The following is a 25,497-nucleotide window of genomic DNA, read 5'->3' on the forward strand; positions in this document are numbered from 1 at the left end:
TAAACAATGTACGCTCTCACACAGCTTAATTACACGCAAATGAACAAATGGATACTTCGTAGGAAGTAACCTAACGTTCAACATATGCCTCATATAATTAACAACTCAATCGCTTGATGGTATTTTAATCACACTCGATACTAATAATATTTTCGATTGATTATTTAGCACCCAAGAAAAATGGAAGCTGTAACTAAGCAATGATGAAAGCTGAAATGAAAAATACATCGAACAACTACAAATACAAATTCAGGTAACAACTCGAAGTTTATTTGTATACTAAATTATTCGATGAAAAAGCAAGTAACGTGAATAATTAATCGCAAAATTAGTATCTACAATGAATTTATAACATTCGGTTTCCTTTTCAAAATGGTTAGCAACATGCTACGTAAGTCGAATATTACTCTAACAAGGGTAGGTTCCAAACTTAGAACCAGATTTTAAACGTTAGCATTACATCTACAATCAATCCACCGGTGAGTGGAATGATTCTAACGTGGAAGAGCTACGAAGATGAAACCGAACGTTGAAGCAAAATTTTCTTTTCGGTAAAATAAATAGCACGCAAGTACTAACTACATACTTCAATGTAAGTAAGTAATGAATACCATACGATCTCTCAAAGTACAGATTGTTCAAATAGCGTTTATTTTCAAATTACCAAATATCTAACCAATACTTACGATCAATTCACCGCTGAGTGAACTGATTCTAGAGCTACGTAGACGAAACCGAACGTTACAGTAATTATTTTTCAGAATAATGATCGTTGAGTAAAAACTGCGTACTTCAGCGTAAGTAAAACAGCAAGTACTTAGCAATTGGGTTGCAAATGCTAATTATCCGGTTTAGAATTTTGAAAAATATTCCAAAGTGAGTAAAATTCAAAATTACAAGTTAGCAACATCAGTTCTAACCAATGTCTACGATCAATTTACCGGCGAGCAAAGCGATTTCAGCTAGGAAGAGCTACGTATACGTAACCGGTCTCAATAATGATTTTGCGAAACAAATTAGCCAGAATAGCTACGTAGAAAATACCGATGGTTTCTAAGTTTAAAATTTCAAAAACAGCTAAAAGAGCTACGAAACTGAAACCGATTATACTAAAACCAAATAATAGCGCCAAATTAACCTACATTTATGAATAATTAGCAGTAATAATTTATTTAAAAATTATGATCGCTAATAACGTTCACGTATTTTCATACAGATTCCAGATCGTATACGAAGGGCGAGCAAATTTTATCGTAGTATAAAATACCGCCAGCGGTACAAATGGAATATAGCAACGTTGCCAGACGTAGCATTTAGAAGTAGAAAATACAGGTACAGTGACTAATTATGTAGTCGTTTAGAATTTCCAGCATCAGTGTTAAGTAATACAATGTTTATTTTTCTCGGTGAAACAACTACGAGTATGATGAAAATAAGCAGATTTTCACAACAGAAAGTAGCAGTTGAAAAGTAATCAGAAAAAATTGAATTCAAACTGGAATAAATCGACAACATAGCAAACTCTATTCAGAAAGTTGCTTTTGGAGCTAAACGTACAGGTAAAACTTAGTTAGCATACTGAGATTAATGTACAAATCCAAATACCCTGTCTAAACACTACAACTCGAAATTCGAAGAGATAAAAACGCAATTTTCAAACGCAGACAAGTTCAAAATTCTTTCGAAATAATAGATTTTGAAACATTTTCATTTTCGAAAAGTACATATCAAGAAATGTAATACTATACACAGATAGTGATTCATTTCACCAACATATGCCCTCTTGTTTGCGAGAAATCGAAATTGAGAGTTGAAATTCGCTCACTTTGAGACGTTTTCGAAATGATAACAATACATTTTGAAAAATCCTAGATACGTATGAAAATAATTGAGAGTCCAAAATAACTAAATTTTGTTGACTCGAAATTAGTTCAAATCTCAAAATACAATTTTGAAAATTCCAAAACGTGAATAAAATGACCGAAATAATAGATTTTGGATATTTTTTCACGAAATTTTTGCAATACAGTAAAAGACTGTGACGCAAATTTCTTCGAACAAATACCTGAAAAAGACATAAATAAAAACCACAGGAGTAGTAATATTTAATTGATGACAAATAAAAATTTGAATAATTAGAATTTCGAGGTGATAATAACAAAAACCACCAGCACGCAAATTTCAACCATCAAATCCGATAAGAGATTGGAATCGATGATGAAATCTGACGCAATAATTTCGAGACAAAGAAAAACGTGCAGTTAGCAAAAGGCAGATGTTTTCTTTCAACGAAAAGAAAGCGACGTGACTCGTAGTGATAGCAAAATGGCTGACAGGCCGTTAAAAAATTCGATTTAATTGCGACGTAGTTTATAATAACAATAACGACCGCCGAACTGCGCATTTAGGCGCACATTTTGACAAACCCGTTCCAGGAAACCGGCGCCGTCCGATATTTTCTGCTTAGAACATTCTAGAAGGTTATAGTCAAAACCTGCCGTTCGAGCGCATCGCTACCAACACAACGCCGAATTCAACCAATCACGTTCGCCGCCGCCGAGTAGCGAAGTGGGGGAAGGACTCGGCAGTTGAAAGCAACGACGAACCTGAGTCAACTATCGAAATCATTATTTCGTTTCACGTGCTATCGAGTACATGTCTTTGCTCTTGCTATATGTTTTGTTAATGCGTTTTTGAATCTTTGTATTCTTTTTTCGCGTATTATTTTTGCGTTGCTATCGCAAGTAATTATTACTTATTCGAGTATATTATTTTTTTCGTTTTCTCGCTTCAAATTTTTGAATATTTGTCATCAGCTCCTGTGGTAAGTACAAACTCGTACGATTATTATGCTTTCACATTACTAAGCAGTGTTAACGTAAAAGACAATAGGCCCACCATGCCGATTTGTTTCCGAATAATTATTCAACGTTTATTTTTCGCTAAACCGGTATAGCCTTACAACTTCGTCTAACACCTTGTCGCATTTCTGTTCACAGTGATGGCAGAATCGACGCATCTCGCATGCGACAAATGCGGTTTGGTGATTACGTCACCAGGCAAGCAATATGGAGGCGATAAAAAGGTTCCCGAATCAATCTACATAACCAAGTGTCAGCATCTTTACCATAAGAGCTGCATCATGAAAGCGATAAAAAACTCCGAACTTCGAAATCCTGCCGGCGTGCAGTTGACTAAGTGTACACATATGGGATGCGAACGAGATGTGAGCGAGGACATCTGCTACAAGGTAGAGGTAACTCGTATTCAAATCTCGACGCCTGAACCTACGGAAGCCGCAACCGGCGAGTTGCAAGCTCTCCGTAGGGAAATCGCTCAGTTGCATACCGACAAAGAACTACAACAAGATTTGTCCGAAGACATGTACAAGAAAATGTCAGATTTCGAAGTACAATTGACTGATGCCAATAACATGATCGCGAGTTTGAAAGCTCAACTGGAAACTACCACAGCGAAATACGAAACGCTACGTAAAGCCAAAATGTCATCGCTGTTCCCGAGCTCCACAGCAATCGCCAGTCAATTGAACCAGCAATCCGCGACCAGCTCGAACGCGACGACGCCAGCTCCGCTGCCAGCAGCTACGGCGGCTTTACCGACGAATACGATTTCGATTTCGACAAACACGGCATCCACCACGGCGACAAACGAATCCTGCCAGGGGTTTGTACCGTCACCGTTTCCGCCACCGCCTCCGGCCAACAACGGTACACCAGAGGTCACGCCGAAAGCTCCGAAGCCGTCAAAAAACGCGGTAGGAGGTATCCCCGCGCCCACGCCGGTGGGCACAGGGATACCTCAACCAAACGCCGCTATCGCGAGCAACCCTACGCAAGGCATCCACCACCCGCCGCCAGGCTTCCCGATCATAACAGGCGCCGCAACGAACGCCGCGATGACCGCTACGACGAACGCTACGACAACCGGTACTACGATGAATACGAGCACCATCACGACGAACGCCGCTATGACAACCGCCCCACGGACACTCGCACACGTCGAGGACGCGGCCGACGGGGCGCTCATTAGTTTCAAAATCCCGTTCGTGCAACCGGGTACAGCGCCGACTGTACCGGATGCAAGTTCACACTCGCCAATCTCATCTTACTGGAATTTCCCACAGAAGAAAGATACAGAATACTGGGGAAGATCACTCGCTCAAAGTGGCGAGCAGTCGAACTCCAGTATGCCTGACACCGCCAACGTGCAGAATTCCGTTGATCCGAACGCGAATTTGCACGCTGAAAACCAAGCGGAAAGTGCTCAACCAACGGCGAACCAGTCTCCGGCGGTCGTACCGAAGAAGAAGAAGCGGGCAAAACCTGGAAAACAGTCAAACACGAAATCAAATCGAGACACCTTTGACTCACGATACCCCGAGGTAACGCATGAGGTGCTAGCGCCGTTCTATCCAACGAACGCTTACCCGCAACACTTTGCGGTGTGCGGTTTAAAAATCGGAGAAGCGAAACCGGTTATGGCGCTGTTCGCATACAAATATTGGATTGTAGGCGACATCCATGCCCATGGTATTATGCACGCGATTACGGAAGGCAAACCATATCACGCCAATATAGATAAGCGCATGTATAAGCGCGACATGAAGATTTCGGAATTAATTGAGTTAATCGTCGAATTAAAACAAATTCCGAAAAATCTCATGATCTCCATTGGAACGTACGATATCTTCGCATTTACGCCACCTAATACCTTCGACCTCCATTTCCGAAAACTCATCGGAGTTTTAGGAGAGAAACAAGTCGAACAGGTAATCATGCTTCCTCCGAATGCAAGCGGCCGACTGCACAACAACACATTCCGGCAAATTACCCAAACATTCTCGTACAATTGGGGAACTGGAAAATTCCAGTATATGGTTGCGAGCCACTTACTCAACGACTTGAACCTAGAATTGGCATCAGTGGACGAGCTTGGCCCGAAATATACGAAAGCTACATACCAAAAAGTAGCAAACTGTATCGCAGCCGTATTTATTCCGGAACCAGTCATCGAAAAAAGCGATTCAACCGTCGAGTTGAATAACGCTAATAGCGCCGCATCGTCACCTGCAACACCGCCGACATCAAAAGCGAAGCTTGATACGAACGTCGATTCGCAACAAACTTCCGCACCAGTGATGCCGCAGTTCAATCTGCCCAAATCGTCGTTTCAGCAAAGCCCGAATGACATAGTAACCGACACCCTGTCACCATCCTACGTAAACCCGCAGTTGCAGCAGGCAACAGCGAATTACCTGGGAAATAAAGCAGTGGGCACGCCGCCATACCCCAAAGTGGGTACAGCGACACCTGGATGTCATCCGCTAGATCCGCGCAACCAAAAGGCGAAATCAACAACTTCAACGAAAGTTGAGATTTCACCATACAGTGGCTTGCACCTAACAAATGTAGGTTTTTCTGACGACGAACAGAAACCGCTTACCGACAAAGAGGTGATCGAACGCGCCAAAGTCCTCACTAAAATTCAAGCCGACGTAAAAGCTAGTAAAGCGAAAGAGCAGGAGCGACTAGCCGCAGATGCCAAATCGCGCGAATCGCTGAAGGAAAAGATGGAGTGGAAGAAAGAAGCTGACAATGCGAAAGCGGGCATCTCCTCGTCGAAGGAGAAACCAGCCCGCAATGTTTCTGAACAATCCGGGAACTCGTCGGAAGATTCAAGAAACAAGTCTAAGCAAAGCTCGTCTAAAACTCCATCCCGCGCAACCTCCAAAGCAAGAGAACGCTCCCGCTCAGAGCACCGATCGTCGAATAAATCAAAAGATCGCAAGGTAAAGTCGGGAGATGAGTCGTCCGTACTCAACACCAGTCTTAAACCTAACCCGACTATCGATAACGACAAATACATTGGGTTCATGGTAAAAACTCCACCATCGGGTAAACCTCCTACCGAAACAGAGCGTCGAATGTACGAGATATTCGGCAATACCGATGGCGTACCTGAGCCTACCGACTCAACGACCTCTGCCTCTGCATCGGAAAGCGACACGATCAAAGCCGTTAAGTCAAAACCGCGCAAGTCACGCAGCTCGATAAAAACTAAGCTCTCGCCACCGCAAACGTTACTGACGTACATTCCGAGACAGCAGCGTGCAAAGCAGCTGCGAGTAAACGCAGCGCTTAAGCGCAACTTAGTCCTCAAAAAGGTATTCGGTAAACAGTCACAACCGAAAATACAAACTGATGCTGAACATCCTACGACGGAAGGAACAGTCGGCACTCAGCCAAAGGTACTCGTGCCGAAGCTTGATTTAACAGAATCAACGCCGCATGAGAAACCAGTGAAAACGGTCGACTTAACCGGATCAACGTCGCTAACGGAGTCGGATAAACCGCTCAAAACAATCGACCTTACCAATACGGCAGATCCTTCCGCCGAGGAGGAACTACCTCAAGGAGCGCAGTCAGTCGAGCAGCGCATACTCACAAAGGTTGATACAGCGGTACAGGATACGACTCTAACTCTACATTCCGTCGAGAATGATGAGTTTACTACCATTCGACAAGTAGTGACCACCGTAGTCACTACTGAAGCGATCGAAACAACCGAGCCGGCACACCTCGTTGGTACTTATGATCTGACTAATGAGAGTCCTCGCAACGACGAAGAATCTCAACAGCCAGTATCACCACGCACCGAAGCAGCGCTCCTCGATGAAGGAGTACAGCAAACGGGCGTACCGGCAATCGAACCTTCAAATGACGATGAAGGTGAAGACGACGAGGAGGATGAAGACGACGAAGATCTTTAAACCAACTCGCGTTTTCTTTATAAATAGTTCAAAAAAAAAAAAAAAAAAAAAAAAAAAAAAAAAATTTTTTTTTGTTTGTTTTGTTTCGATCGTATCTCGTTTTCTTATATTGGCCAAAACACACTGTCGTAGTAGTAATAAGCTATACTGTATGACTTTTTGATATCAGAATACAAGATTTTGAATCAATGTCTTTTATTTACTTTGTCAAAATTATTTTGATTACAGCAATAATGAATATTCAAGAACGCTGGTGTGCCTTCAACGATATTTATTATATATTGCGCTTTGTCGACAGATTGGTGCACGCATTCACAGTAACGTATGCCTTATCTGAAAAAACTGCGCACATAAGCATTAGACGTCATAATCAAGATGACTGTTTCTATGTATCAACAACAACTCGTTCAATTGAACTCGACAAAGAGTATTTTATACTATGGTTTGCACTGCTGTTACTCTACACAGACTTAATTTGGCAAATCTACAAGATTGAAAGCTCACAATCGTCGAATTGTTGAAACTTTCAACATACTAAGTTTCGAACTTTTCTAACAGGAATTGATCGAAATTTACGTTTTTTTTATCCCAATCGTCGAATTGGTGGTCTTTTCTCTTTTTACAAACTCGCCGTAGTTTGTTGAGTTTTTTACTACCAATTCTAATACTATAACCTTGTTCAACAGTGTTGAAAAAATGGTCTACATATTGAAAATGCCGGTAGGGCATTCGTTCCGAAAACCGTCGTTGGACGTGTTAAACGAGCCAGTCCGAAACAACGAAGTTCCAGTCAGGCCGTGGCCAATTGTCCCACCGTGGCACCCGGAGCTGCGGCGTTTACTTGCACCGAACGACGACACCGCCGAGCCAAATATTCTCACTCACCGACCGCCCACTCCGGAAGCAACCGATATAATAACGGTACTACCAAACGGCGAAGAACGGCGATATTATGAGATTACTCGAGACGCCAACGGCGAGCCGCAACTTCAACCAATCCCGGGACCGGCAATTTCCAACGACCACCGACAGATCGCATGGACTCAGGTCTATCGACAACCGACGGTGCGTCCTCTAAACCGCTACGATGCTATCGTCGATAACATCCTTCAATCGCGATACGAACCCGAGCCGAGTGTGGAATTCAACCGTCTTCCGTTCAACGAAACGCTGACAGCTACTCCATTTACGATTCGATTAGAACGCGTCACTCCGCCGCTCACTTACGTCGATGATATTCGGATTTCTCCGCAATGACCAGTTTTTCAATACCACTCCTGTAAATATTTCGCTTAAAATTTGTTTTTCTTTGTTACGTCTACCTGCGTGCAGACATTTCAAAGTTGTGTATCATTTTATTTTGTTTTTTTTTCTGTATTTTTCTTTGTTAAGTCTGCCTGTGTACAGACATTTCAAAGTTTTTTATTGTTTTTATCATTCTCATCATGGATGTTATGTAAATATCATGTTAAAATTACTTTTTCTTTTGTTTTCAAATTACATACCTACGCGTATGAATTTTCTGTTACTTGTACTTTCGTTTTGAACTAATTTTTAGAAGACTTAATTTTTTGTGATTGATGTATCACGGTGATGACGTTTTTGTTCCTTTGATTAGTATTAATTCTCTTTTGTAACATTTCGTATTATTTCTTGTTTGAATTTTCACCCAGTGATGTGTTTGTCACCTTAATTTGTTAGTTGTTTTGTATTTTTTACTTTTTTATGTTCTAGTATTAATTTTCGTTAATTTGTACATAGTTCCTACAAGCCGTTACTACCTCGTCGAAGGTAGAAACGACTTTATTATTAGTAACATCTTTGTTTGCATTTTCGAAGAGTTTTTTGCTTTATATTTTCTCTTTTGTGTTCTGCAAACCCTTAATGCGATATCGTCGTATATTGCAATTTATCAAACGTGATGAATACTCGTTGAAGTAATCTCACGTGAACACCAATCGTTGAATTGGTATTCCATACCCCGTGCAAACTCGAAAAATTGATTTGCCAGAATCGATTTTCACGCAGTCTGAATAGATATCTTTCCACCTCAGGACAAGATGGCGCATGAATCGACAAACAGGTTGATACTGTAAGCCGCAAAGTCTCTTCAAACAATATAAGCCACACAGTAGGTGCAGCTAGTTTGAAGAGCACTCTTTTTTGTCCTGGTTGACACAAGATGCGTCGTCGAACGCAACTATTCATTTATTGAATTGAACCGCAGCCCTCATTAAGCAACAACGGGTCAGTTGAATGCGCATTATCCGACATTCAGGTTGGAAATGTAAGACGCTCGCTCTCAAAAGAACATTAAAATAATAGGTACTCTGCCAAGGCACGAAATCGGATACGCGATACCTATCGAGGCACTGTCTCTCTTCAATTTCAGATTGAGGCGGGTTCACGTCATCCGATCGTGACCTAAAATGAGGTATCAGCAAGGCTTGCACATCCGCTCGAGATGAAGCAAAACCACTGGACTCAGTTCCAGTAACACCTTGTTGGTACTGCTTTGAAGAAGTAACGCAAGAACGTTACAAATGTTCAGAGAGCCAAAAGAATTACCGCGATGGTATTCGGGATTACCGCGATGTAGTCCCTTTAAAAGATAAACTGACTTTCCTCTCAAATAAAACGATCAGTTGCAAAGCGCCTTCTCCGACATTCAGGTTGGAAATGTAAGCCGCAAGTCTCCTAGAAGAACATTAATTTAATAGGTACTCTGCCCTGGTATCGCAGGATATAAAGAAGCGACGGATTCGCGTTGTTTTCCTCGTGTTTTGTTGATACCTAAAACGACAACAGGTGCTCTGCCTGGGTAATACCGAAGTGGCTGTTAAAATCCTGCACGATTTTTTCGGAAACTTTGGGCCATTACCAAAAAGACAACAGGTACTCTGCCTGGGTAAACACCCACTATTTTTTCAATGCTGGGTGTTATTACCAAAAAATGACAGATAGTATCTCCACGAGGTGATACAATGTTCAGGGAGCACAATTACCGCGATGGTAATTAGAACTACCGCGGTGTAGTACTCACACGATAAACTGATCGAGTCTTTCGAGCCATAGGAAAACGATCGTCGAATCGTATCTGAAAGCTCATTTCGGCCTTGTCACCTTGCTTGTAATGACAACCAGTTGAAGTATGCGCTTTAATCGACTATCAGGTCGAATATTGTAAGCCGCTCGTAACACCTCCACTAGGAGCATATTAATAATTGGTTCTCTGCCACGGTACATCTATGCGCCAAGATGTTGAGAAATTGAGACATGTCACCATCAAATCGCGAGATCTTGAGGAGACTTGTGCTCAAAGACTTCTTCACCTTTGGGCTGTGTAGATGATATTACCGAAAATAGACCGCAACACACTAGGTGTTATATTGGTATGCTCGGAGAGCTTATTTTTACCGTGTTGGTAAATGCAACTACCGCCGAGTAGATGCAAGGTATTATTCGAACTGGTTCACAATTACAGCAAGTTCAAAATTGGTAAATTAGTGGTCGAGGTTTACGAACCCATAACGCCCTGAAAAAAGGACATGCTATTTATTGGTCCTCTGCCATGGAGGCATACCATGCCGACACCCTGCGCTACTGCAGCTTGTTCGAGAGCACGGTATTGCCATCTCCATTGCCAATGGAGAGAACCGCCTGAAGGGCGTTTGTTCTCACAATCATTGGCGATGTGAGCCAAAAATGAACTGTAACACATAAGGTGTTATATACGCATGTTCAAATCAGGAAGACCGCTGATCAGCAATCTTGGTCGTTGAACCAATTGAAACCCATACAAGGACATGCACCATAATCGGTTCTCTGCCACGGTATCTCCCTCACTTGGGAGGCGAAGATTACCGAAAAAGAACAGAACACGTGACTATTCGTTGAACAATCGTTGAATTGTATTCGGCGACCACGTGACATGGAAGTAACATACAAGATGTTACAGTATGTCCAAATGGGATGCTGATACCTAGGGAATTGAGAGGAACTTGGTAGCATGGTTTACGAACCATCAAAAGAATCCGCATAAGAACATATTAATAATTGGTACTCTGCCACGGTACGCACCCCGTATCTGGAAGAAATCAGGCATGGTCCTGGAGGATTCCGCGGGTGATGACGTTACCGAAAAGGACAGGTACGCTGCCTGATAATGCCATGACTTGCACGGAACCGGTTACGGGTTCCAGCATGAGATGTAGCGATGACTACCTTTCTGCAAGTCATGACACACACGAAACCGATGACACAGCTTCAATTAAAGAAGCCAGTTTCTTTTCGTAGTTGGTGTTGTTCGAGCTTTCGTGTTATCAAAAATGCCAATTTTAACACAATTAAAGTGTTACAATATGTTCAGACGGACAACGCTGCAAGAAGGATATACTATAATAACAGGTTTCCCAGCCTGCGAATCCTCTGCGAGAATTGCAGAAATCGCTGTGTCATTATTTTGCATATCGATAATCGCGATCCGGCAGGCACGTGCCATTTTTCGCATTATCAACCTCAAAAATGACAGATTTCTTGCAGACGTCGCAGTGAGCGATTTCGAAAAATGGACGTAACATACAAGATGTTACATATATATATATCCAATGCAGCGAGGCTACCAAGCACAAAATTTGAAATTTGAATACCATTCTTTGATTATTACGCGGTACCACCTATACATGAACCTGTTGCTGGGCCTTGATGGTCGATTAATTTATTTTCTCTTGTCTAAGTTATTCTTTACCGTATGCCTCTGCCATTCTCATCGTAGAAACGCAGGGGGGCAGGGGGACAGCTCCGCTGCCACGTACATGCATAGTATATCATGTTTTTATCCGTGCTTTTCTCCGCTGGTTACGCCATCGAGCAAACCTCAGAGGGGCATATGTGATATACTACTATGCCGTACGTGGTATGTATAGGGCTCGCCCACATGGTAACACTGCGTTGCACTAAGGCAACACTGCGTTGTATTCTCGTCAGCTAGCCATACGAGCCAAGCGACGAGAGTACAGAACGCCAGTAATGTATCCGAGTGCACGCGGGTATGTTATTCACGGTTAATGGGTTAATGCAGTCATTTAAGTATAAGTTTTACTCTCGAGTGTTAAGTGTTATATTTAGTGCTTTAGTTTTAATTAGTTATTAGTGAAACCATTTAATAGACGAGAAGGAGTGATGATCTACTCGTCGCCACTCTGGGTAAGTACTTGCACATATCAGTGTGAATAAGTTAGATCTCCTTGCCAGAGGAGATCACTTATCCAAACCTACACCACAGTGTGTAACACCAACGTGTGTATATTTAGTTTAAGAAAGTGTCTTGTTAACGTACATAAATACATAGAATATGTGATTATGTAAAACATGTAACGTGTTGTTAATATTGCACACATTAAATATTATTCTCGTGTATAACTTGTTATTATTTATGGTGTGTATGATCATGTGTTAAGAGTGTAAAAGCAACCATTTCCTACTCACGCCCTAGCCGAGCATGTGAGGTATTCCGGTGAGTATTTAGTAGAAATGCTCTAAGGGATATTTCTTGGAAACAACACAATAGCAACCATCGTAAGTCACATTACCAATCACTGCTTTAAGTCATTTTACCCTCTTACAGTACACCACAAGTAAAATGAAAACTTTCCAAAGGTATGCAGTCACGTAATTACTCGATTAATTGGAAAAAAATTAAAAAATAAAATAAAATAAAGCGCTACTGTCACACTTCTATATAATACTTTTTATTTGAACGTCAATAGATATAAATTATCAATAAAGTTTTCTCATTAAATTGTGAAAACTTTTATAAAAGCGAATAGAAGTTTAGTTGGGACAAATAAACCTTTCGGATAGATACTGCAAATACACGCGTCCTTACAGTATTTTTTTTTATTTTATTATTATTTTATTTCATTTTCTTATTATCTGTTTTAAAAACACCCTAAATATATAAGAAACCCGTATAACGAGCTTGTGAAGGGAAACAACCGCTTTAGGTACTATAAAACTTGTTGCTTTTGGTGAAAATGTCTCGCAAGTTCAACATATTCTACACGCAAGATCGGTCTGGCCGTTCGTTAGGTAGGCATCTACTTTTATGTCCTCTGTGAAAGCTGTAAAATCTGTTGAATAAAAATACCAGCGATACGCCTCGTAAATAATTAACTAACAATTACACACAATGCAATCTATATTCCAAGAGTTTTATAGCGTGGTATCGAAACTGTTTTCCAATCGTAATTTTTAGGTACCTATCTATTTTCCATAAAATAACCAAAAAAAAAAAGGTAGGTAGAGTTACTCACACGAAGTAAACACGAATAATGACGTTATACTTATCCATTCGAATTCTAGACCGAAGAAAGTCGTGTTATTGGGGAAGAAATTTTCCAACAGATAAATAATGTAGAAAAAATTAATTAATTTTACGTTACAGTGGTTTCGAAGGTGGTAAAATATAACCGAGTATTCATAAAAATACGACGAGCTTTAATTAATACACATTTCTTAATAAACTCCAATAACTCCAACTGTATGGCGGATGAAAACATTTTTTTTTTCGACGACAATATTGAAAATTACATTTTTCCAGTTTGTCACAATCAGCTATTCGTACAAAAAAAAATATTTTTTTCTTTCGCCGGAACAAGTACCCACTTTATAAAGATACGCTTTCGCTTTGATTGAAATGAAGAAAATTCGAGGTATGATTTTAATTAAGGATTGAAGTACCTACATTTTTTTGAAGAAATAAAACGTGAATTTTAATTATTTTCGTATTTTCAAAATATGCGCTGACGAAATAAATAAAGAAAAAAGTTTCATAATATTTTGTCCATATTTTCGCTTCGACGAAGATTCTTAGACAAGTTTTCTGACATTTTGTTCTCTTCTGCTTGGAAAATATAGGTAGGTAGGTACTATATAAATAATAAGAAAACAAAGTAATTCCAACAAAGAGACAAATATGGGTAAAATCATCGAGTTTGTTGACAAATTAATGGGCGATAAATTATTTGAATAACAAATTTCGCTAAATGACGTTCGCGATTTTTAATCATTAATTTTGAAAGGCATGAAAAATGTTAGGAAAAAGAGGTGCTTATATATTTTCTCGTTCACGTTCAATGTAAAATACTGCCAAATTTTGTACCTTTGATAACAATTAACAACACCTGTGTTTGTTTGAAATTATCGACGTCGTTACCTTTTTGAATTTTGATATTCAAAACGCGTTTATAATTTTTTTTTTCGGGTCTGGTTGAGTTTCGTTCAATCATGAATCAATGATTATGTGTGCTTATATTTGGCAAGTTGGAAAATTTGGAGTAGGTACATAGCTGCAAGTTCAAAAATTAAAGCCATCAGCACAATTTTGACACGGTATTAAGCTTTAATCAACGCAGTGAGCACTTCAGCCCTTTATCCTCTCTAAAAAATGTAGGTATTCTAAATTGTGTTACATATTTTTTTAAAAAATAATAATAACTTTCAAAATTTTCAACACGTAAGCGCATTTGAGTTTTCAAAAAAAATCAAAAATTAAAATTAGTATCAAATTATGAAACATATTTTTTGAAGCTTTTTCGATTTTTCTTCAAAAATAATATGCCTTTCAGCAGAATTACTACGTAGAGATAGGTACAAGTACCTCTTTTGTAATGTAAATAAACGAACATAAAATGACCCATCCTAAACGATCTCTTCTTCAAGAACTTACCACTTCAATCCAGCATATTTTATGTGTACGCGATACGAATATTTCGAGCTCAACAACGGTTCAAAATTGCTAACCAGTCCCTACCTATACCTACTTCTGCGTTAGAAATTACGCAAATAATATCATAACCTAATATTGAATGCCACACGTAGGAGGGTATGAGATAAGCGCATCAAACTTTTAAGCTATTCTATCTTAAATTTATAAACACCAAAGGCTTAGTTAATTCGTATTTGGTAAAACAATATTTACTTTGTTGCAGGAAATGTAATTGTTATCACGGCAATTTTGGTCGAATCGCATCTACGAACACCACCGAACTTTCTCATTATGTCTTTAGCATTTGCTGATTTATTAGTTGCGAGCTTTGTGATGCCGCTGGGTGCGGTTTATGAGGTGACTCGTGAGTGGCGTTTCAGCCCGGAATTGTGTGATCTATGGACTGGAAGCGATGTACTTTGCTGTACATCGTCCATACTACATTTAGTAGCTATCGCTTTAGACAGGTATCTATCAAATATTTAACTAATTAGATTCCGTGCATATATTAAATCCTAATTATAACAACTATACATACCTGTGCGTTTAGATATATCGACCATGTTCTATTCTATGTGCTTTATGTAGCTATAGTGCTAGGTAGGTATATCCGCATTAAAACAATTCATAGGTACGGAATTTTCTTGCCTTCGAAGTACATTTTTCGAAAATATTACTCTCTGGTGTATCTATCGCAAAGAAAATATGTAATAATATCGTGTAACACGTTTTATTCAATTTTTTTCGAAACTTTTTGCGTATTTTTTTTCTGAACCGGAACAAAAACTATAGGTATCTACCTTGTATACCTATTAAATTGAAAAATAAACCATATTCTCTACGTATGTACATATAACTTTCAAGCACACAGTTTCGATAGCATGCTTTTTATATTACTTTTCCCAACAATTATTTCGATTTATGAGAAAAATTGCAATAAGGAACGTTGGAAAAATTCATTTCAAAAATAATTAATTTCTTTTATATTGAATGCATTACGAGAATGTTCCTTGAAATGAATTACTGATGTTAATATTCATTATCCTTGAAAGTGCATAGGGATCTGAAATACGCACAAAATATAAAACGAGTAGGATTTTTGATCTTTAATTTTTCCTTCAAATATACCCAGGGTGAAAGATGCGGAGAAAATTAAGAAACTGGGAAATATTTTAATGAAAAAACAAAGAATTTGATTATTTTGCGTTGTTATAACGCAATGTAATAAAATATGTACACATTCTTTTAAGTGTACCGAATTTTTTTTTTAAATTCTAATTCCTAAAAAAGGTCGACGGACCTTAAGAATATTGACTGAAAACAATTACCTAACCGAAAACGATTGAAACAAATTCTAAGGCAATAAAATATTATCTGCGAGCTTTTTACTCCAATGTTGCATGGAGGAATGCATCAGACAACCTTTGAAAACTTTGAAAATATAACGTTAAAAAAAAACAACAATATCCATCCTCTCGGTTAATTTTCAGCGGTTAAAAAATAAGCTTATACGAAAACGCGACATTCACTTTCCAAGCCAATTATCAAATTTATTCGTAGAAATAAATTCAAAACATTAAATAAGTTTTAATTATAGCACTTCTTCAAAATTAACTAGTTTAAGCTTTTATTAAATAAAGAAAAGTCATTAGTCATGAGAAAATACGCTAACAACTTGACAAATATCCCAACAAAAATTCATTAAGTTTTGAAACTTTTAAAAAGAAAAATCCTACGACAATACAAAACCAAGATGAGTAGGTACGCCAGAAACTTTTCAGTTTCAACGTGAGTACTGTGTTCATATAAATATACAGCGAGGTTATTAATTTGGTCGTTTAACCTATGAGGGCAAAATACCTATGAATAAGGAACAACGCACGTTTTAACTCCTACGATTAATAATGATAAGATTATTAAGGTAGCAATAAGTACTTACCTATATTGTAATGAATTTATTGTAGGTATTTTGTGTGTATGAATCGTGTGGTGCGAATTGAAAAATTACTTTTGTTTACGGATCTGGTGTCTGGCGATATGTGTTTTGTCGATTTTACTCTTTTAAATAATGTACTCGTCGTATCATAAACAAAAACAATGGTTCCCAACTAAGATCTCTATACTAACCTAGGTATTCGAATGATTGATTAGAACTTGCGATAGAATCGTAATCATTCGTCCCTCAAATTTGCATCCGTAATCAATTTCTGATCGTTCGACTTTGAATGCTGATTCATCATTTTTTCTGTGTGACAATTTTTACAAAAATTTCCGGAATCGAACTGATCTTACGAAAAAATATTGAATAGTTGGACATGGACTCCTAAAGAATTATAACCACAAATAAATGTAATGTATTCACTTGAACTTTCTGTGATTTTTTTTTTAAATTGAAAGTAATCCCAAAATACATACCCTTGAAAAAATTATAGATCACTTTATTTCAATGTTAATGCCATTTCAACAGTATTGGACTATTGGGCATCAGTGAAGGGGAAGATCTCAGAAAAATCAGATAAGATTGAAAATAAACCAATAATATTTGAACACAGCGTCTTCGATTCTATAACAATCAATTTTTTATCTTTTGATTTCAAATTTGTTTTTGAGCTTTGATCAAAATTGGGGACGGGGGGGCTGTGGCATTGTGCCTATGAACAATACTGAGATTAAACTTTGAAAATCAGTTTATTGCAAATAGAATGGAAAAATGTCTTCGCAGTAAGTAATTTTTTTCAAATTTTTAAATCGTTGTTTTCAACTTTCAAAATTATTTACTCACAAAAAATTGAGCTTTCTCCTTGAAAGTTCAAATTAAAGCGTTTTCAAATGTTAATTAATTATTTACAATTTTTCACCTATTCTCGTTGAGACCTCGAAAACAGATGCGTTCAAGTTCAATTTACCTACGGTACCTACATCGAAATATGAACCTTCAAAAATAATACGCATTTACGGCAAACTGAGTAGGCAAATTTATTAACGCGTTGGCTAATTCCACATCAATTCAAACTGAAAAAGGAAACTGTCTGACGATTCGATTTCACTCTGATTTTTTTTATGAGTTCCTTTTGAAGGTCTGGTCTGGTGAAATGACGACCATCATTGATTCTTTCAGAAGAGGGGGAGGCAGGAATGAATGGACTTACTAATTTTTAGACATTTGCGACGTTATGTGAAATTATCAAGAGCATAAGTAGTATTATAAAGATTTGTTGAATTTAGAATTTAGAGTACCTAAATCTGTTGCAAGGAGGGAATTCTTTAAAAAAGGTAGATTGACGATTTAAGAACAATAATTACAATTTGAAAAGCTTGAAATTAATCTTCCAAGTTCGAGAGCTCAACTTTTTTTGTAGGTAAGTAGTTATAATAGATTGAGAGGTGCCATTTAAAAATTAAAAAATGCAAGACTGATCTTTTTTATTCTTTTTTCAATGAATTATTTTTCATAATGAGGTCTCAATACCTCTTTTAGGTATAAAAATTCTCAATTTCGATTGAAGAAATTCAGGAATTATGTGGCATAACTTATCAAATTTTCAAAATTTGAACGCTATCTTGGCCCAATTTCAAATTATAGGTACACTATTTTGAAACATTTTTTTCTTCAGCGCATATTTTAATCACCAATCGTTATCCTTATATCCATTTTTGGAGAATTAGCAAGATGAAACTGTCACCTGATAATCGAGATTCTGCTGATTCTAAACTTACTCAAACAATGGGAAGGGGTATTCCAAATTTTCAAATGTATACTTACATACGAATTAGTAGGTAGGTACGAAGTCTAGGATACTTCAATATGAACATAAATTTATAGTATGAAACTTGCACCAGAAATTTCAAACTTTTCAATTCTTTATAGGTAATCCATATACGCACTCGCACGATCATCTCATCCCTGCATATTTGAGACGTTCCATGAGAAAAAGGGCAATCTCTCTAAAAAAATTTTCAGTAGCAGGAAGGGGAATTGATATTTTTCTGAAATACGTTTGACAACGAAGAATTTAGTGTAGAAATTTGCTCATTACAGCTGGAAATTTTGACATTCCATAATTTTATTTTTTAAAACGCTAATCATTAGGGCTAGGATTTTCAAGCGCTATCAAACACGTTTTAAGCGCTATAAAAAAGCATTAAAAATGTAAGAAAAAAGCAAAAACAAGCGCTATCAAATCCTATCATGTTATGTATCAAAATGAAGGGTTTTTCAAACCCAGCAAGATACCCCCCTTAAATTTGTGTACAACACAAACCAAAATGAACAAAAAGAAAAAAATTTAAAAAAAAGGAAAAACTGAAACTAAAAATTGAAAAAAAATTAAATGAAATAAAAATTGAAAAATGAAAACTGAGTCTATTATTTTTCAGTTTTTTCTCCCTTGTTTTTTTGAACTAATCTTTTTTCAAGAATCATTTTTTTTTTTTCAAAAATGTGCAAAAAGTTGATAAATTTTTGTGTTTTTGGAACTAATTTCTTCAATTTTACCAATTTTTTACCAGAAAAAAAGCGCTAACGATGAAAAAAAGCCCCAAAAAAGCAAAATTTTCGCCTTTTTGGCCCAAAATAAGCATTTTAAAGCATTTACACCCAAAAAAAGCAAAAAAAAGCACTATCAACTTTCACCATTCACCTCAGAATGAAATGAAACGCAAAGAAAATATATTTATGCCCTATAGGGTGTTGTTACAAAAAAAAAGCATTATCATAAAAATCCTAGCCCTACTAATCATGTTGCGAAATCATTTCTTACATCGAGAAATGTCATAATCCGACGAATTTAATTTTTCAAGTTGAATAACCTTATAAAATGCTTGTAAAATTCCTTCGAAGCTCAGTTTTAAAAATTCACTTCGCTATCGTAAAAAAAAATCATCTCTGCATAATTATGTTGTACCTCTGGCATGTGCCAGTCTCCAGATTTTCACAAATCTCTACCCTTTTTCTCATGGAACGTCTCATTCTATATTTTTTACGATAAATACAAAAGATCTAATATATTTTATTTTATCAGATATTGGGCTGTAACAAACGTGGAATATATACACAAACGCACACCTCGGCTTATGTCGAAAATGATCATAACAATCTGGTCGATATCATTTTTAGTAAGCATCGCACCATCTTTTGGAATGAAAGACGAAGGATGGTTAGACCGAGTGTTGCAACAAAAAATCTGCATCGTAAGCCAAGATCTTCGTTATCAGATTTTCGCTACTGTTCTCGCATTTTACGTGCCGTTGATAATAGTTCTATTTCTGTATTGGAAAATTTTCCAGGCTGCTAAATCTCGAATACGTAAACATACAGGTACGCAAGGATCTTCATCTGGACCTAATGTTTACGCTCGTCATGGAGGCGTTATAGCAGGTACGTAAACAAAATTTTAAACTTAACCAAAAAAATTAATTATCTCAAAATTATTGTCAGTCTTTGTCGAATTCGAAATAAATACGCCCCCTGTAATAATTCCTCGTCTTTTCTCGCAGGTTTTATTTCCCGATTCACACTTTTTGAAATCTAAATACCTACGCGAATACCTCGTATTTCCCTTAATTATTATAAATTGTCGAGAACTTGAAATTGAAAATAAAAACTTCTCGTAATCGAATATCTAGTAGTATAGGTACCTTTAAAAATGATCATAAAAATTCATAAAAACTCGTACCTATTTGATATACCAGGCAGGCCACGTTGCAATAAAAGAGCTAAATAAATAAAAATCATTGCGGAATTTCTTCGCATAAAAAAGTACACCTATAACAAAAGTTCGTATTTTATGGTCGTTCAATGACAATAAGAGAAATTACTTGAACTTATTTTTATGACATTTTGCAGTGAAAATATTACTTATTGACTCGATTATTATTACATGAGAATTAAACGAGTTAGGTACCTATTACGTACCTACGTATAGTTCAAAAAAAAAGGAAGCAGAAAATATCAGTATTTAAGGAGTTAAGGTCAATGTAGGTAATTGTAAACATATTTTCAAATTTTTGTGTTTTTTTTTTTTTAGTACATAATATAAGTATTTCATGCTCATTTTCCATGAACCAGTTCTGAATATTGAAGTATTTACAATTGGACTGGCTTTGTTTTTACAATTACCCGGCAAAAAATGGGTAATTGTAAACACTTTACCATGGTGAATGAGAAATGAGCAGATACAGTTTTTTAATCCATAGGTACCTACAATTGAAATAAGATAATGAAAACAGTCTGGGCAATCTAAAAATGCCTTTAAAAATTTCAAAATTGCAAAATTCCCCACGCAGTCGCAGATGTTTAATTTAGCCAGTTTTTTACTTGTATTTTTGTGAACAGTTTTTCTTGAAATTATTTCAAAACGCTTAACTTCTTCAAAAAATGAGTGTTTAAAAATTACATACCTATCCTGGTTTTCAAAAATTGTAGACAGTTTTCGACTTGAAAAGCTATTTGCTCGCAAATTCCTGTTTTTTGTACTTTTTTAGAATTTTTTGAAAAAATTACAGAATGTCTTCTCATATAACAGTTGATTTAATGAAAACTAATTGATTTATATAATTCCATTTACACTGAAGGAATAGAATAATTTAAGACTTGGAAGTTGAAAATAGGTACTAAAAGATCAATTTCATGATGTTGAACAATTTTTTTAAATAGGTATACCTAAGCAAAATACCTCGTTCACAATCACCCTCGTTTACAATTACCCGCATTGACAATAATAAATAGGTATAATCTACCTTTAACGAATAAATTGACCGATTTTGGATTTTCATTTTTAGCGAGCTTCCTCTTCGAAGTACCTAGAAAAAAATTAATTTTCGATTTAACATTTGGATTTATACGGTTTGAAATTATAATTCTGTTTACGTACCTGTATAAAATACACATACACTTATGCCATCTCATCTAAGCTTACACATGTATTAGTAATTTTCATCATTTTGAAATAAGTAGGTACGCTACGTAGGTATTTTATATGAATAACCATCGACTTAAAGTACCTCCATATTATTATTAAGTCTCGTCAATGATTCGCAAGAAAAATCAATTCTTTTCAGTTTTCCACCAAGTTGTAACGATTTGAAACTGAAATTATTCGTCGAACAGCTTTCTCCATCTTATGAGTTCTGTTTCATTGATTCTGCACGTGTCTATTTTCAATGAACTCGCAATATCCAGCATGTATTCATACTGGAAAAAGAAAATGAGAAAAAAAAATATAGGTACTCATCTTTGACGTGATTTTAAGCAAAGCAATAAAACAAGTTGTGGTATTTCTATAGCAGATATCATAAATCATTAATTTTATATACGAAAGTCATCATTAGATTGGTATTGGTGGATACCTATCTTTCAGTATAAATTATTACTCTCGTTTTAAACTCGCATAAAACAAAGTACCAAACTACTTAAATGAATGATTATCCATTTTGTAAAAATATGTTCAAAGGAGGAAAAAAATCAAAATAATTTATAGTAGGAAATTTAGGGGCGTAATTTGGGCATAATAGAACCCCATATTATAGTAACCATAATAATTTGTAATTTTATCGAAGTTTTTTTTTCCCCTGCGAAAACACGATGTTAAATTCGCAGAAATACGCGACGCTTTTTCTCCCTTTATTTTTCAAATTAATACGTGCTGTTTTCTATCTTGAAAAATTTTCACTTGAAGGTTTTTAAAATGCAGCGATAAATCGAAAAAATGCATTTGAAATTGCAATATGAACAATTATTATAATAATTTGGTGTTTATTCATCTTCCGGTCACGTTTTCGTTTTCATAGCAACCACAAAGCTATAAATTTTTAGGGTAAATTTATATTCTACTCGCGTTTGCTTAACCATAGAAAAAGAAGAAAAAATGAACAGACGGATTAACCCAAATAATGCACACAAACTACATTTGAAAATTAAAATTTACCGAAGCCTGCAAAAAATATGATTCTTACGTTTGATTTAATATTATTTCTGTGTAATATAATATTTCGTGTCTAGCTCGTGTCCTTCTGTTAAATCTCTAGAAACGTTGATAGGTATATTGTAAAAATAGATACAAAATATCTTATACATACGAACATGATAACGTATTTTTAAAAAGAGAGAAGAAAAGGATTGAAATAGAAAATCAAAAACACGAATAATAGGTTTTTATTTTTAGATGTATTAGTAGCTGGATTACATTTTTAAATTGTATTGATCAACCGTAATCAGTTTATCGAAATGGATATCTATCTATTCTTCACGTATACAGTACCTAGGCCTACCTACCCATTTAAGTATACGTTCCCGCAGTGGAATTTATTCGTAGGAAAAGAAGCGTAAGATTGAGATTTGGTACGTTACATAAATACTCGCATTACGGAGCATGATACATCTCAACACGTGTAGAAAAATTTTCATTAAAAACAATTTCTTTTGTTTCGTTAAAAAAAAAAAAAAAAAAAAAAACAACATTAAACTGTAGGTACAAATTTAATGCAAACACGTGAATTATATTCACAAAAGATTTGAAAAGTCATATTCGTATTTTTAAAATACTGTAAAACTTGGAGTGCGAATTTTCAGTCAATCACTGTAATGTTTCGACATCGTATTCAAGATCACGAGCTCAAAATCATTTCATTTTTGATAAAATAGGAATACATAGGCACTACGCACCTTTTCGTTATTCAGTGTTACTGTAGAAGAAAAGAGCTGTAGGTGATAAATTACGATCCCGGGAAAAAAAGTTTTATAGAATTTTATAAAAAATACCCACTTATTTTCTATACAAAATTTGTCTCTATCAAACTGTATACAACTGTATAAAATTTTATGCAGTTGTATGCAGTTGTATACAGTTTGATAGAGACAAATTTTGTATAAAAAATAATTGGGTATTTTTTATAAAATTTTATGTGTGGTTGTTATGAAGAAAAATTTTAACATTGATTCAAACATTTTGTGGATTGTGGGCTTCCAAAGCATCCACTTTTTATCAAAAATTAAGTCCCACGCTCGTCACTTCACTACACATGACACTTTGAGTGGAATAATTAGAAGAGATCAATAAAATCAATTATAGAGAATGATGCAGTACTTTATCTAAGAGTACTAACTATACCATTTCATTTGATACAATTGTATCATTTTTGATAAACTTGTATAAAAATGTATAAAAAATTGTCTATTTGATAAAATTGCATAAATTTTGATAAAAAAAAAATTAAAAACCAACACCATATTTGATCAATTTTATCAAATTTTATACAGCTGAATCAAATTCTATACAAATGTACACAGTTTTAAACAATTTTATAAACGTTTATACAATTAATGCAAAATATCCATTCTACTGAAAAAAATTTTATACAATTTTATCAAAGCAATTACTCTTCTTTTTATCAAAATCTATGTGAATGTATAAAACTGTATACAATTATATGCATTTGATACACCTTTATAAAAAGCTAATTCAATATTGATGAAATTCTATAAAATTTTATGCAATTTTATCAAAGCAATTATTTTTCTTTTTATGAAAATGTGTAGGAATGTATAAAACTGCATACAATTGTATCATATTTGATACACCTTTATAAAAAGCTATTTCAATTTTGATGAAATTCTATAAAATTGAATGCAATTTTTATAGAACTCTATACAAGTTAATGCAATTTTTATAGAATTCTATACAAGTTTATAAAACTTTTTTTCCTGGGATGGTATAATTATTTTTTCATAAGAAGAACATGAAAAAATAATCCCTAGAGAAAAAAGAATAGACCTACATGCAACCACTAGCTCAGCAAAACACAGTCATTGACTAATGTCTCCCCATTGACCGAAATTTGAATCTGCATAGCCTATTTTCACAATTACGTTAATGCGCATTGGGATTTCTTATTTCTGTAGTGCAGTTTTCTTTCTTGTAAAAAAACTTTTTTTTAACGTGATTTTTACCTACAGCTTTTTCCATTCCTTTTCTTTCAAATGACAGATGCGTGATGCAAAATTTGAAATTTGTCTTCGACCAAAATCGAAATTTGGAAGTACATATTTTTTGAGAGAACTTGAAATGACGATTCCCAGAGTTGTATGTATAGCTATCCAGTCGTAGGTACATTTTAAGATTTCACAACTTTTTAAAAAATACAACACTTTTTTTTACACTTCTTGAACAAGCTTACAAGAATGAATGTTTTGAATTTTTTGTAACGATCTCTCATCATTAAAAATCATAGCTTAATAGATTAGTCAAACGGTGATCTAATTTGGTGAACAACCTGCAATCACAAAATCGAATTTTATTGAATAAGTAATTCTAACCTGTTGTACTTATTTGATTTTTGATGTTGATTTTTCTTTTTTCGAACAAACCTCTCAATATTGTTTCATTTTTTATATCAAAATTTTTCAACTTGAAAGCAAAAAGAGATGAAGAGATGACAGACAAAATATAAAATTAGAATTGAAATCAGTAATTTCGATCTTTTTTTTTTTTTTTTAAATTTAAAATGAGATGTTTTAGTAGGTAATAGGTGCCTAACGTGCATCGAAAATAATTTGTCATTTTACTACTTTTTTGACACGCGTAAGGTATGGTATCAAAAAAAAAAAAAAATTGAAGATGAGAAAGAAAATTTAAATTTATTGTAAGGTAAAAAATTGAAAATAGAATGGATGCAAAATCAACTTTTGAACATATTTTTTTCGGACATTTAAGTAGATTTACAAGTATGGTACTTACTGTTTTTATTCTGAAATTTTTTTTTGTACTTGAATTAAGTGTACAGCATATAGGTAGGTAGGTAATTCGGCTATAATTAGAGCAATTGAGATGGAGGAAGCAACAAAACGACGAAAAAATCTAATTTTTTACACTCTCTTCTCAGCGTTATTTTTTTCTTCATTCACATTGATCTAATTCCATAAATGTAAATATCTTTCACAAAG

General features: G+C 35.6%; 1 protein-coding gene and 1 long non-coding RNA gene across 4 annotated transcripts in view; one reads left to right on the top strand and one right to left on the bottom strand.

Annotated features, from left to right (window-relative positions):
- Window positions 1-25,497, top strand: part of LOC135831600 (5-hydroxytryptamine receptor-like) — a 112,311-nt gene that overhangs the window by 82,369 nt on the left and 4,445 nt on the right. The window contains exons 3-5 of one of the 3 annotated variants that reach the window (XM_065344209.1): window positions 14,782-15,025; window positions 19,580-19,748; window positions 19,845-19,935. In XM_065344209.1, the coding sequence (XP_065200281.1) occupies window positions 14,782-15,025; window positions 19,580-19,748; window positions 19,845-19,935 (504 nt within the window). Of the gene's footprint in view, window positions 1-14,781; window positions 15,026-19,579; window positions 19,936-25,497 lie in introns of all 3 variants that reach the window. The other 2 variants (XM_065344207.1, XM_065344208.1) reach the window with 2 other exon arrangements.
- LOC135831602 (uncharacterized) lies at window positions 12,623-15,414 on the bottom strand. Its single transcript, XR_010556209.1, has 3 exons — window positions 15,097-15,414; window positions 14,772-15,029; window positions 12,623-12,921 (listed from the first exon to the last, which is right to left on the bottom strand). It is a non-coding gene; the product is annotated as an uncharacterized LOC135831602 (long non-coding RNA).

Source organism: Planococcus citri, chromosome 1, assembly GCF_950023065.1.
Source record: "Planococcus citri chromosome 1, ihPlaCitr1.1, whole genome shotgun sequence".
Lineage (NCBI taxonomy): Eukaryota > Metazoa > Arthropoda > Insecta > Hemiptera > Pseudococcidae > Planococcus > Planococcus citri.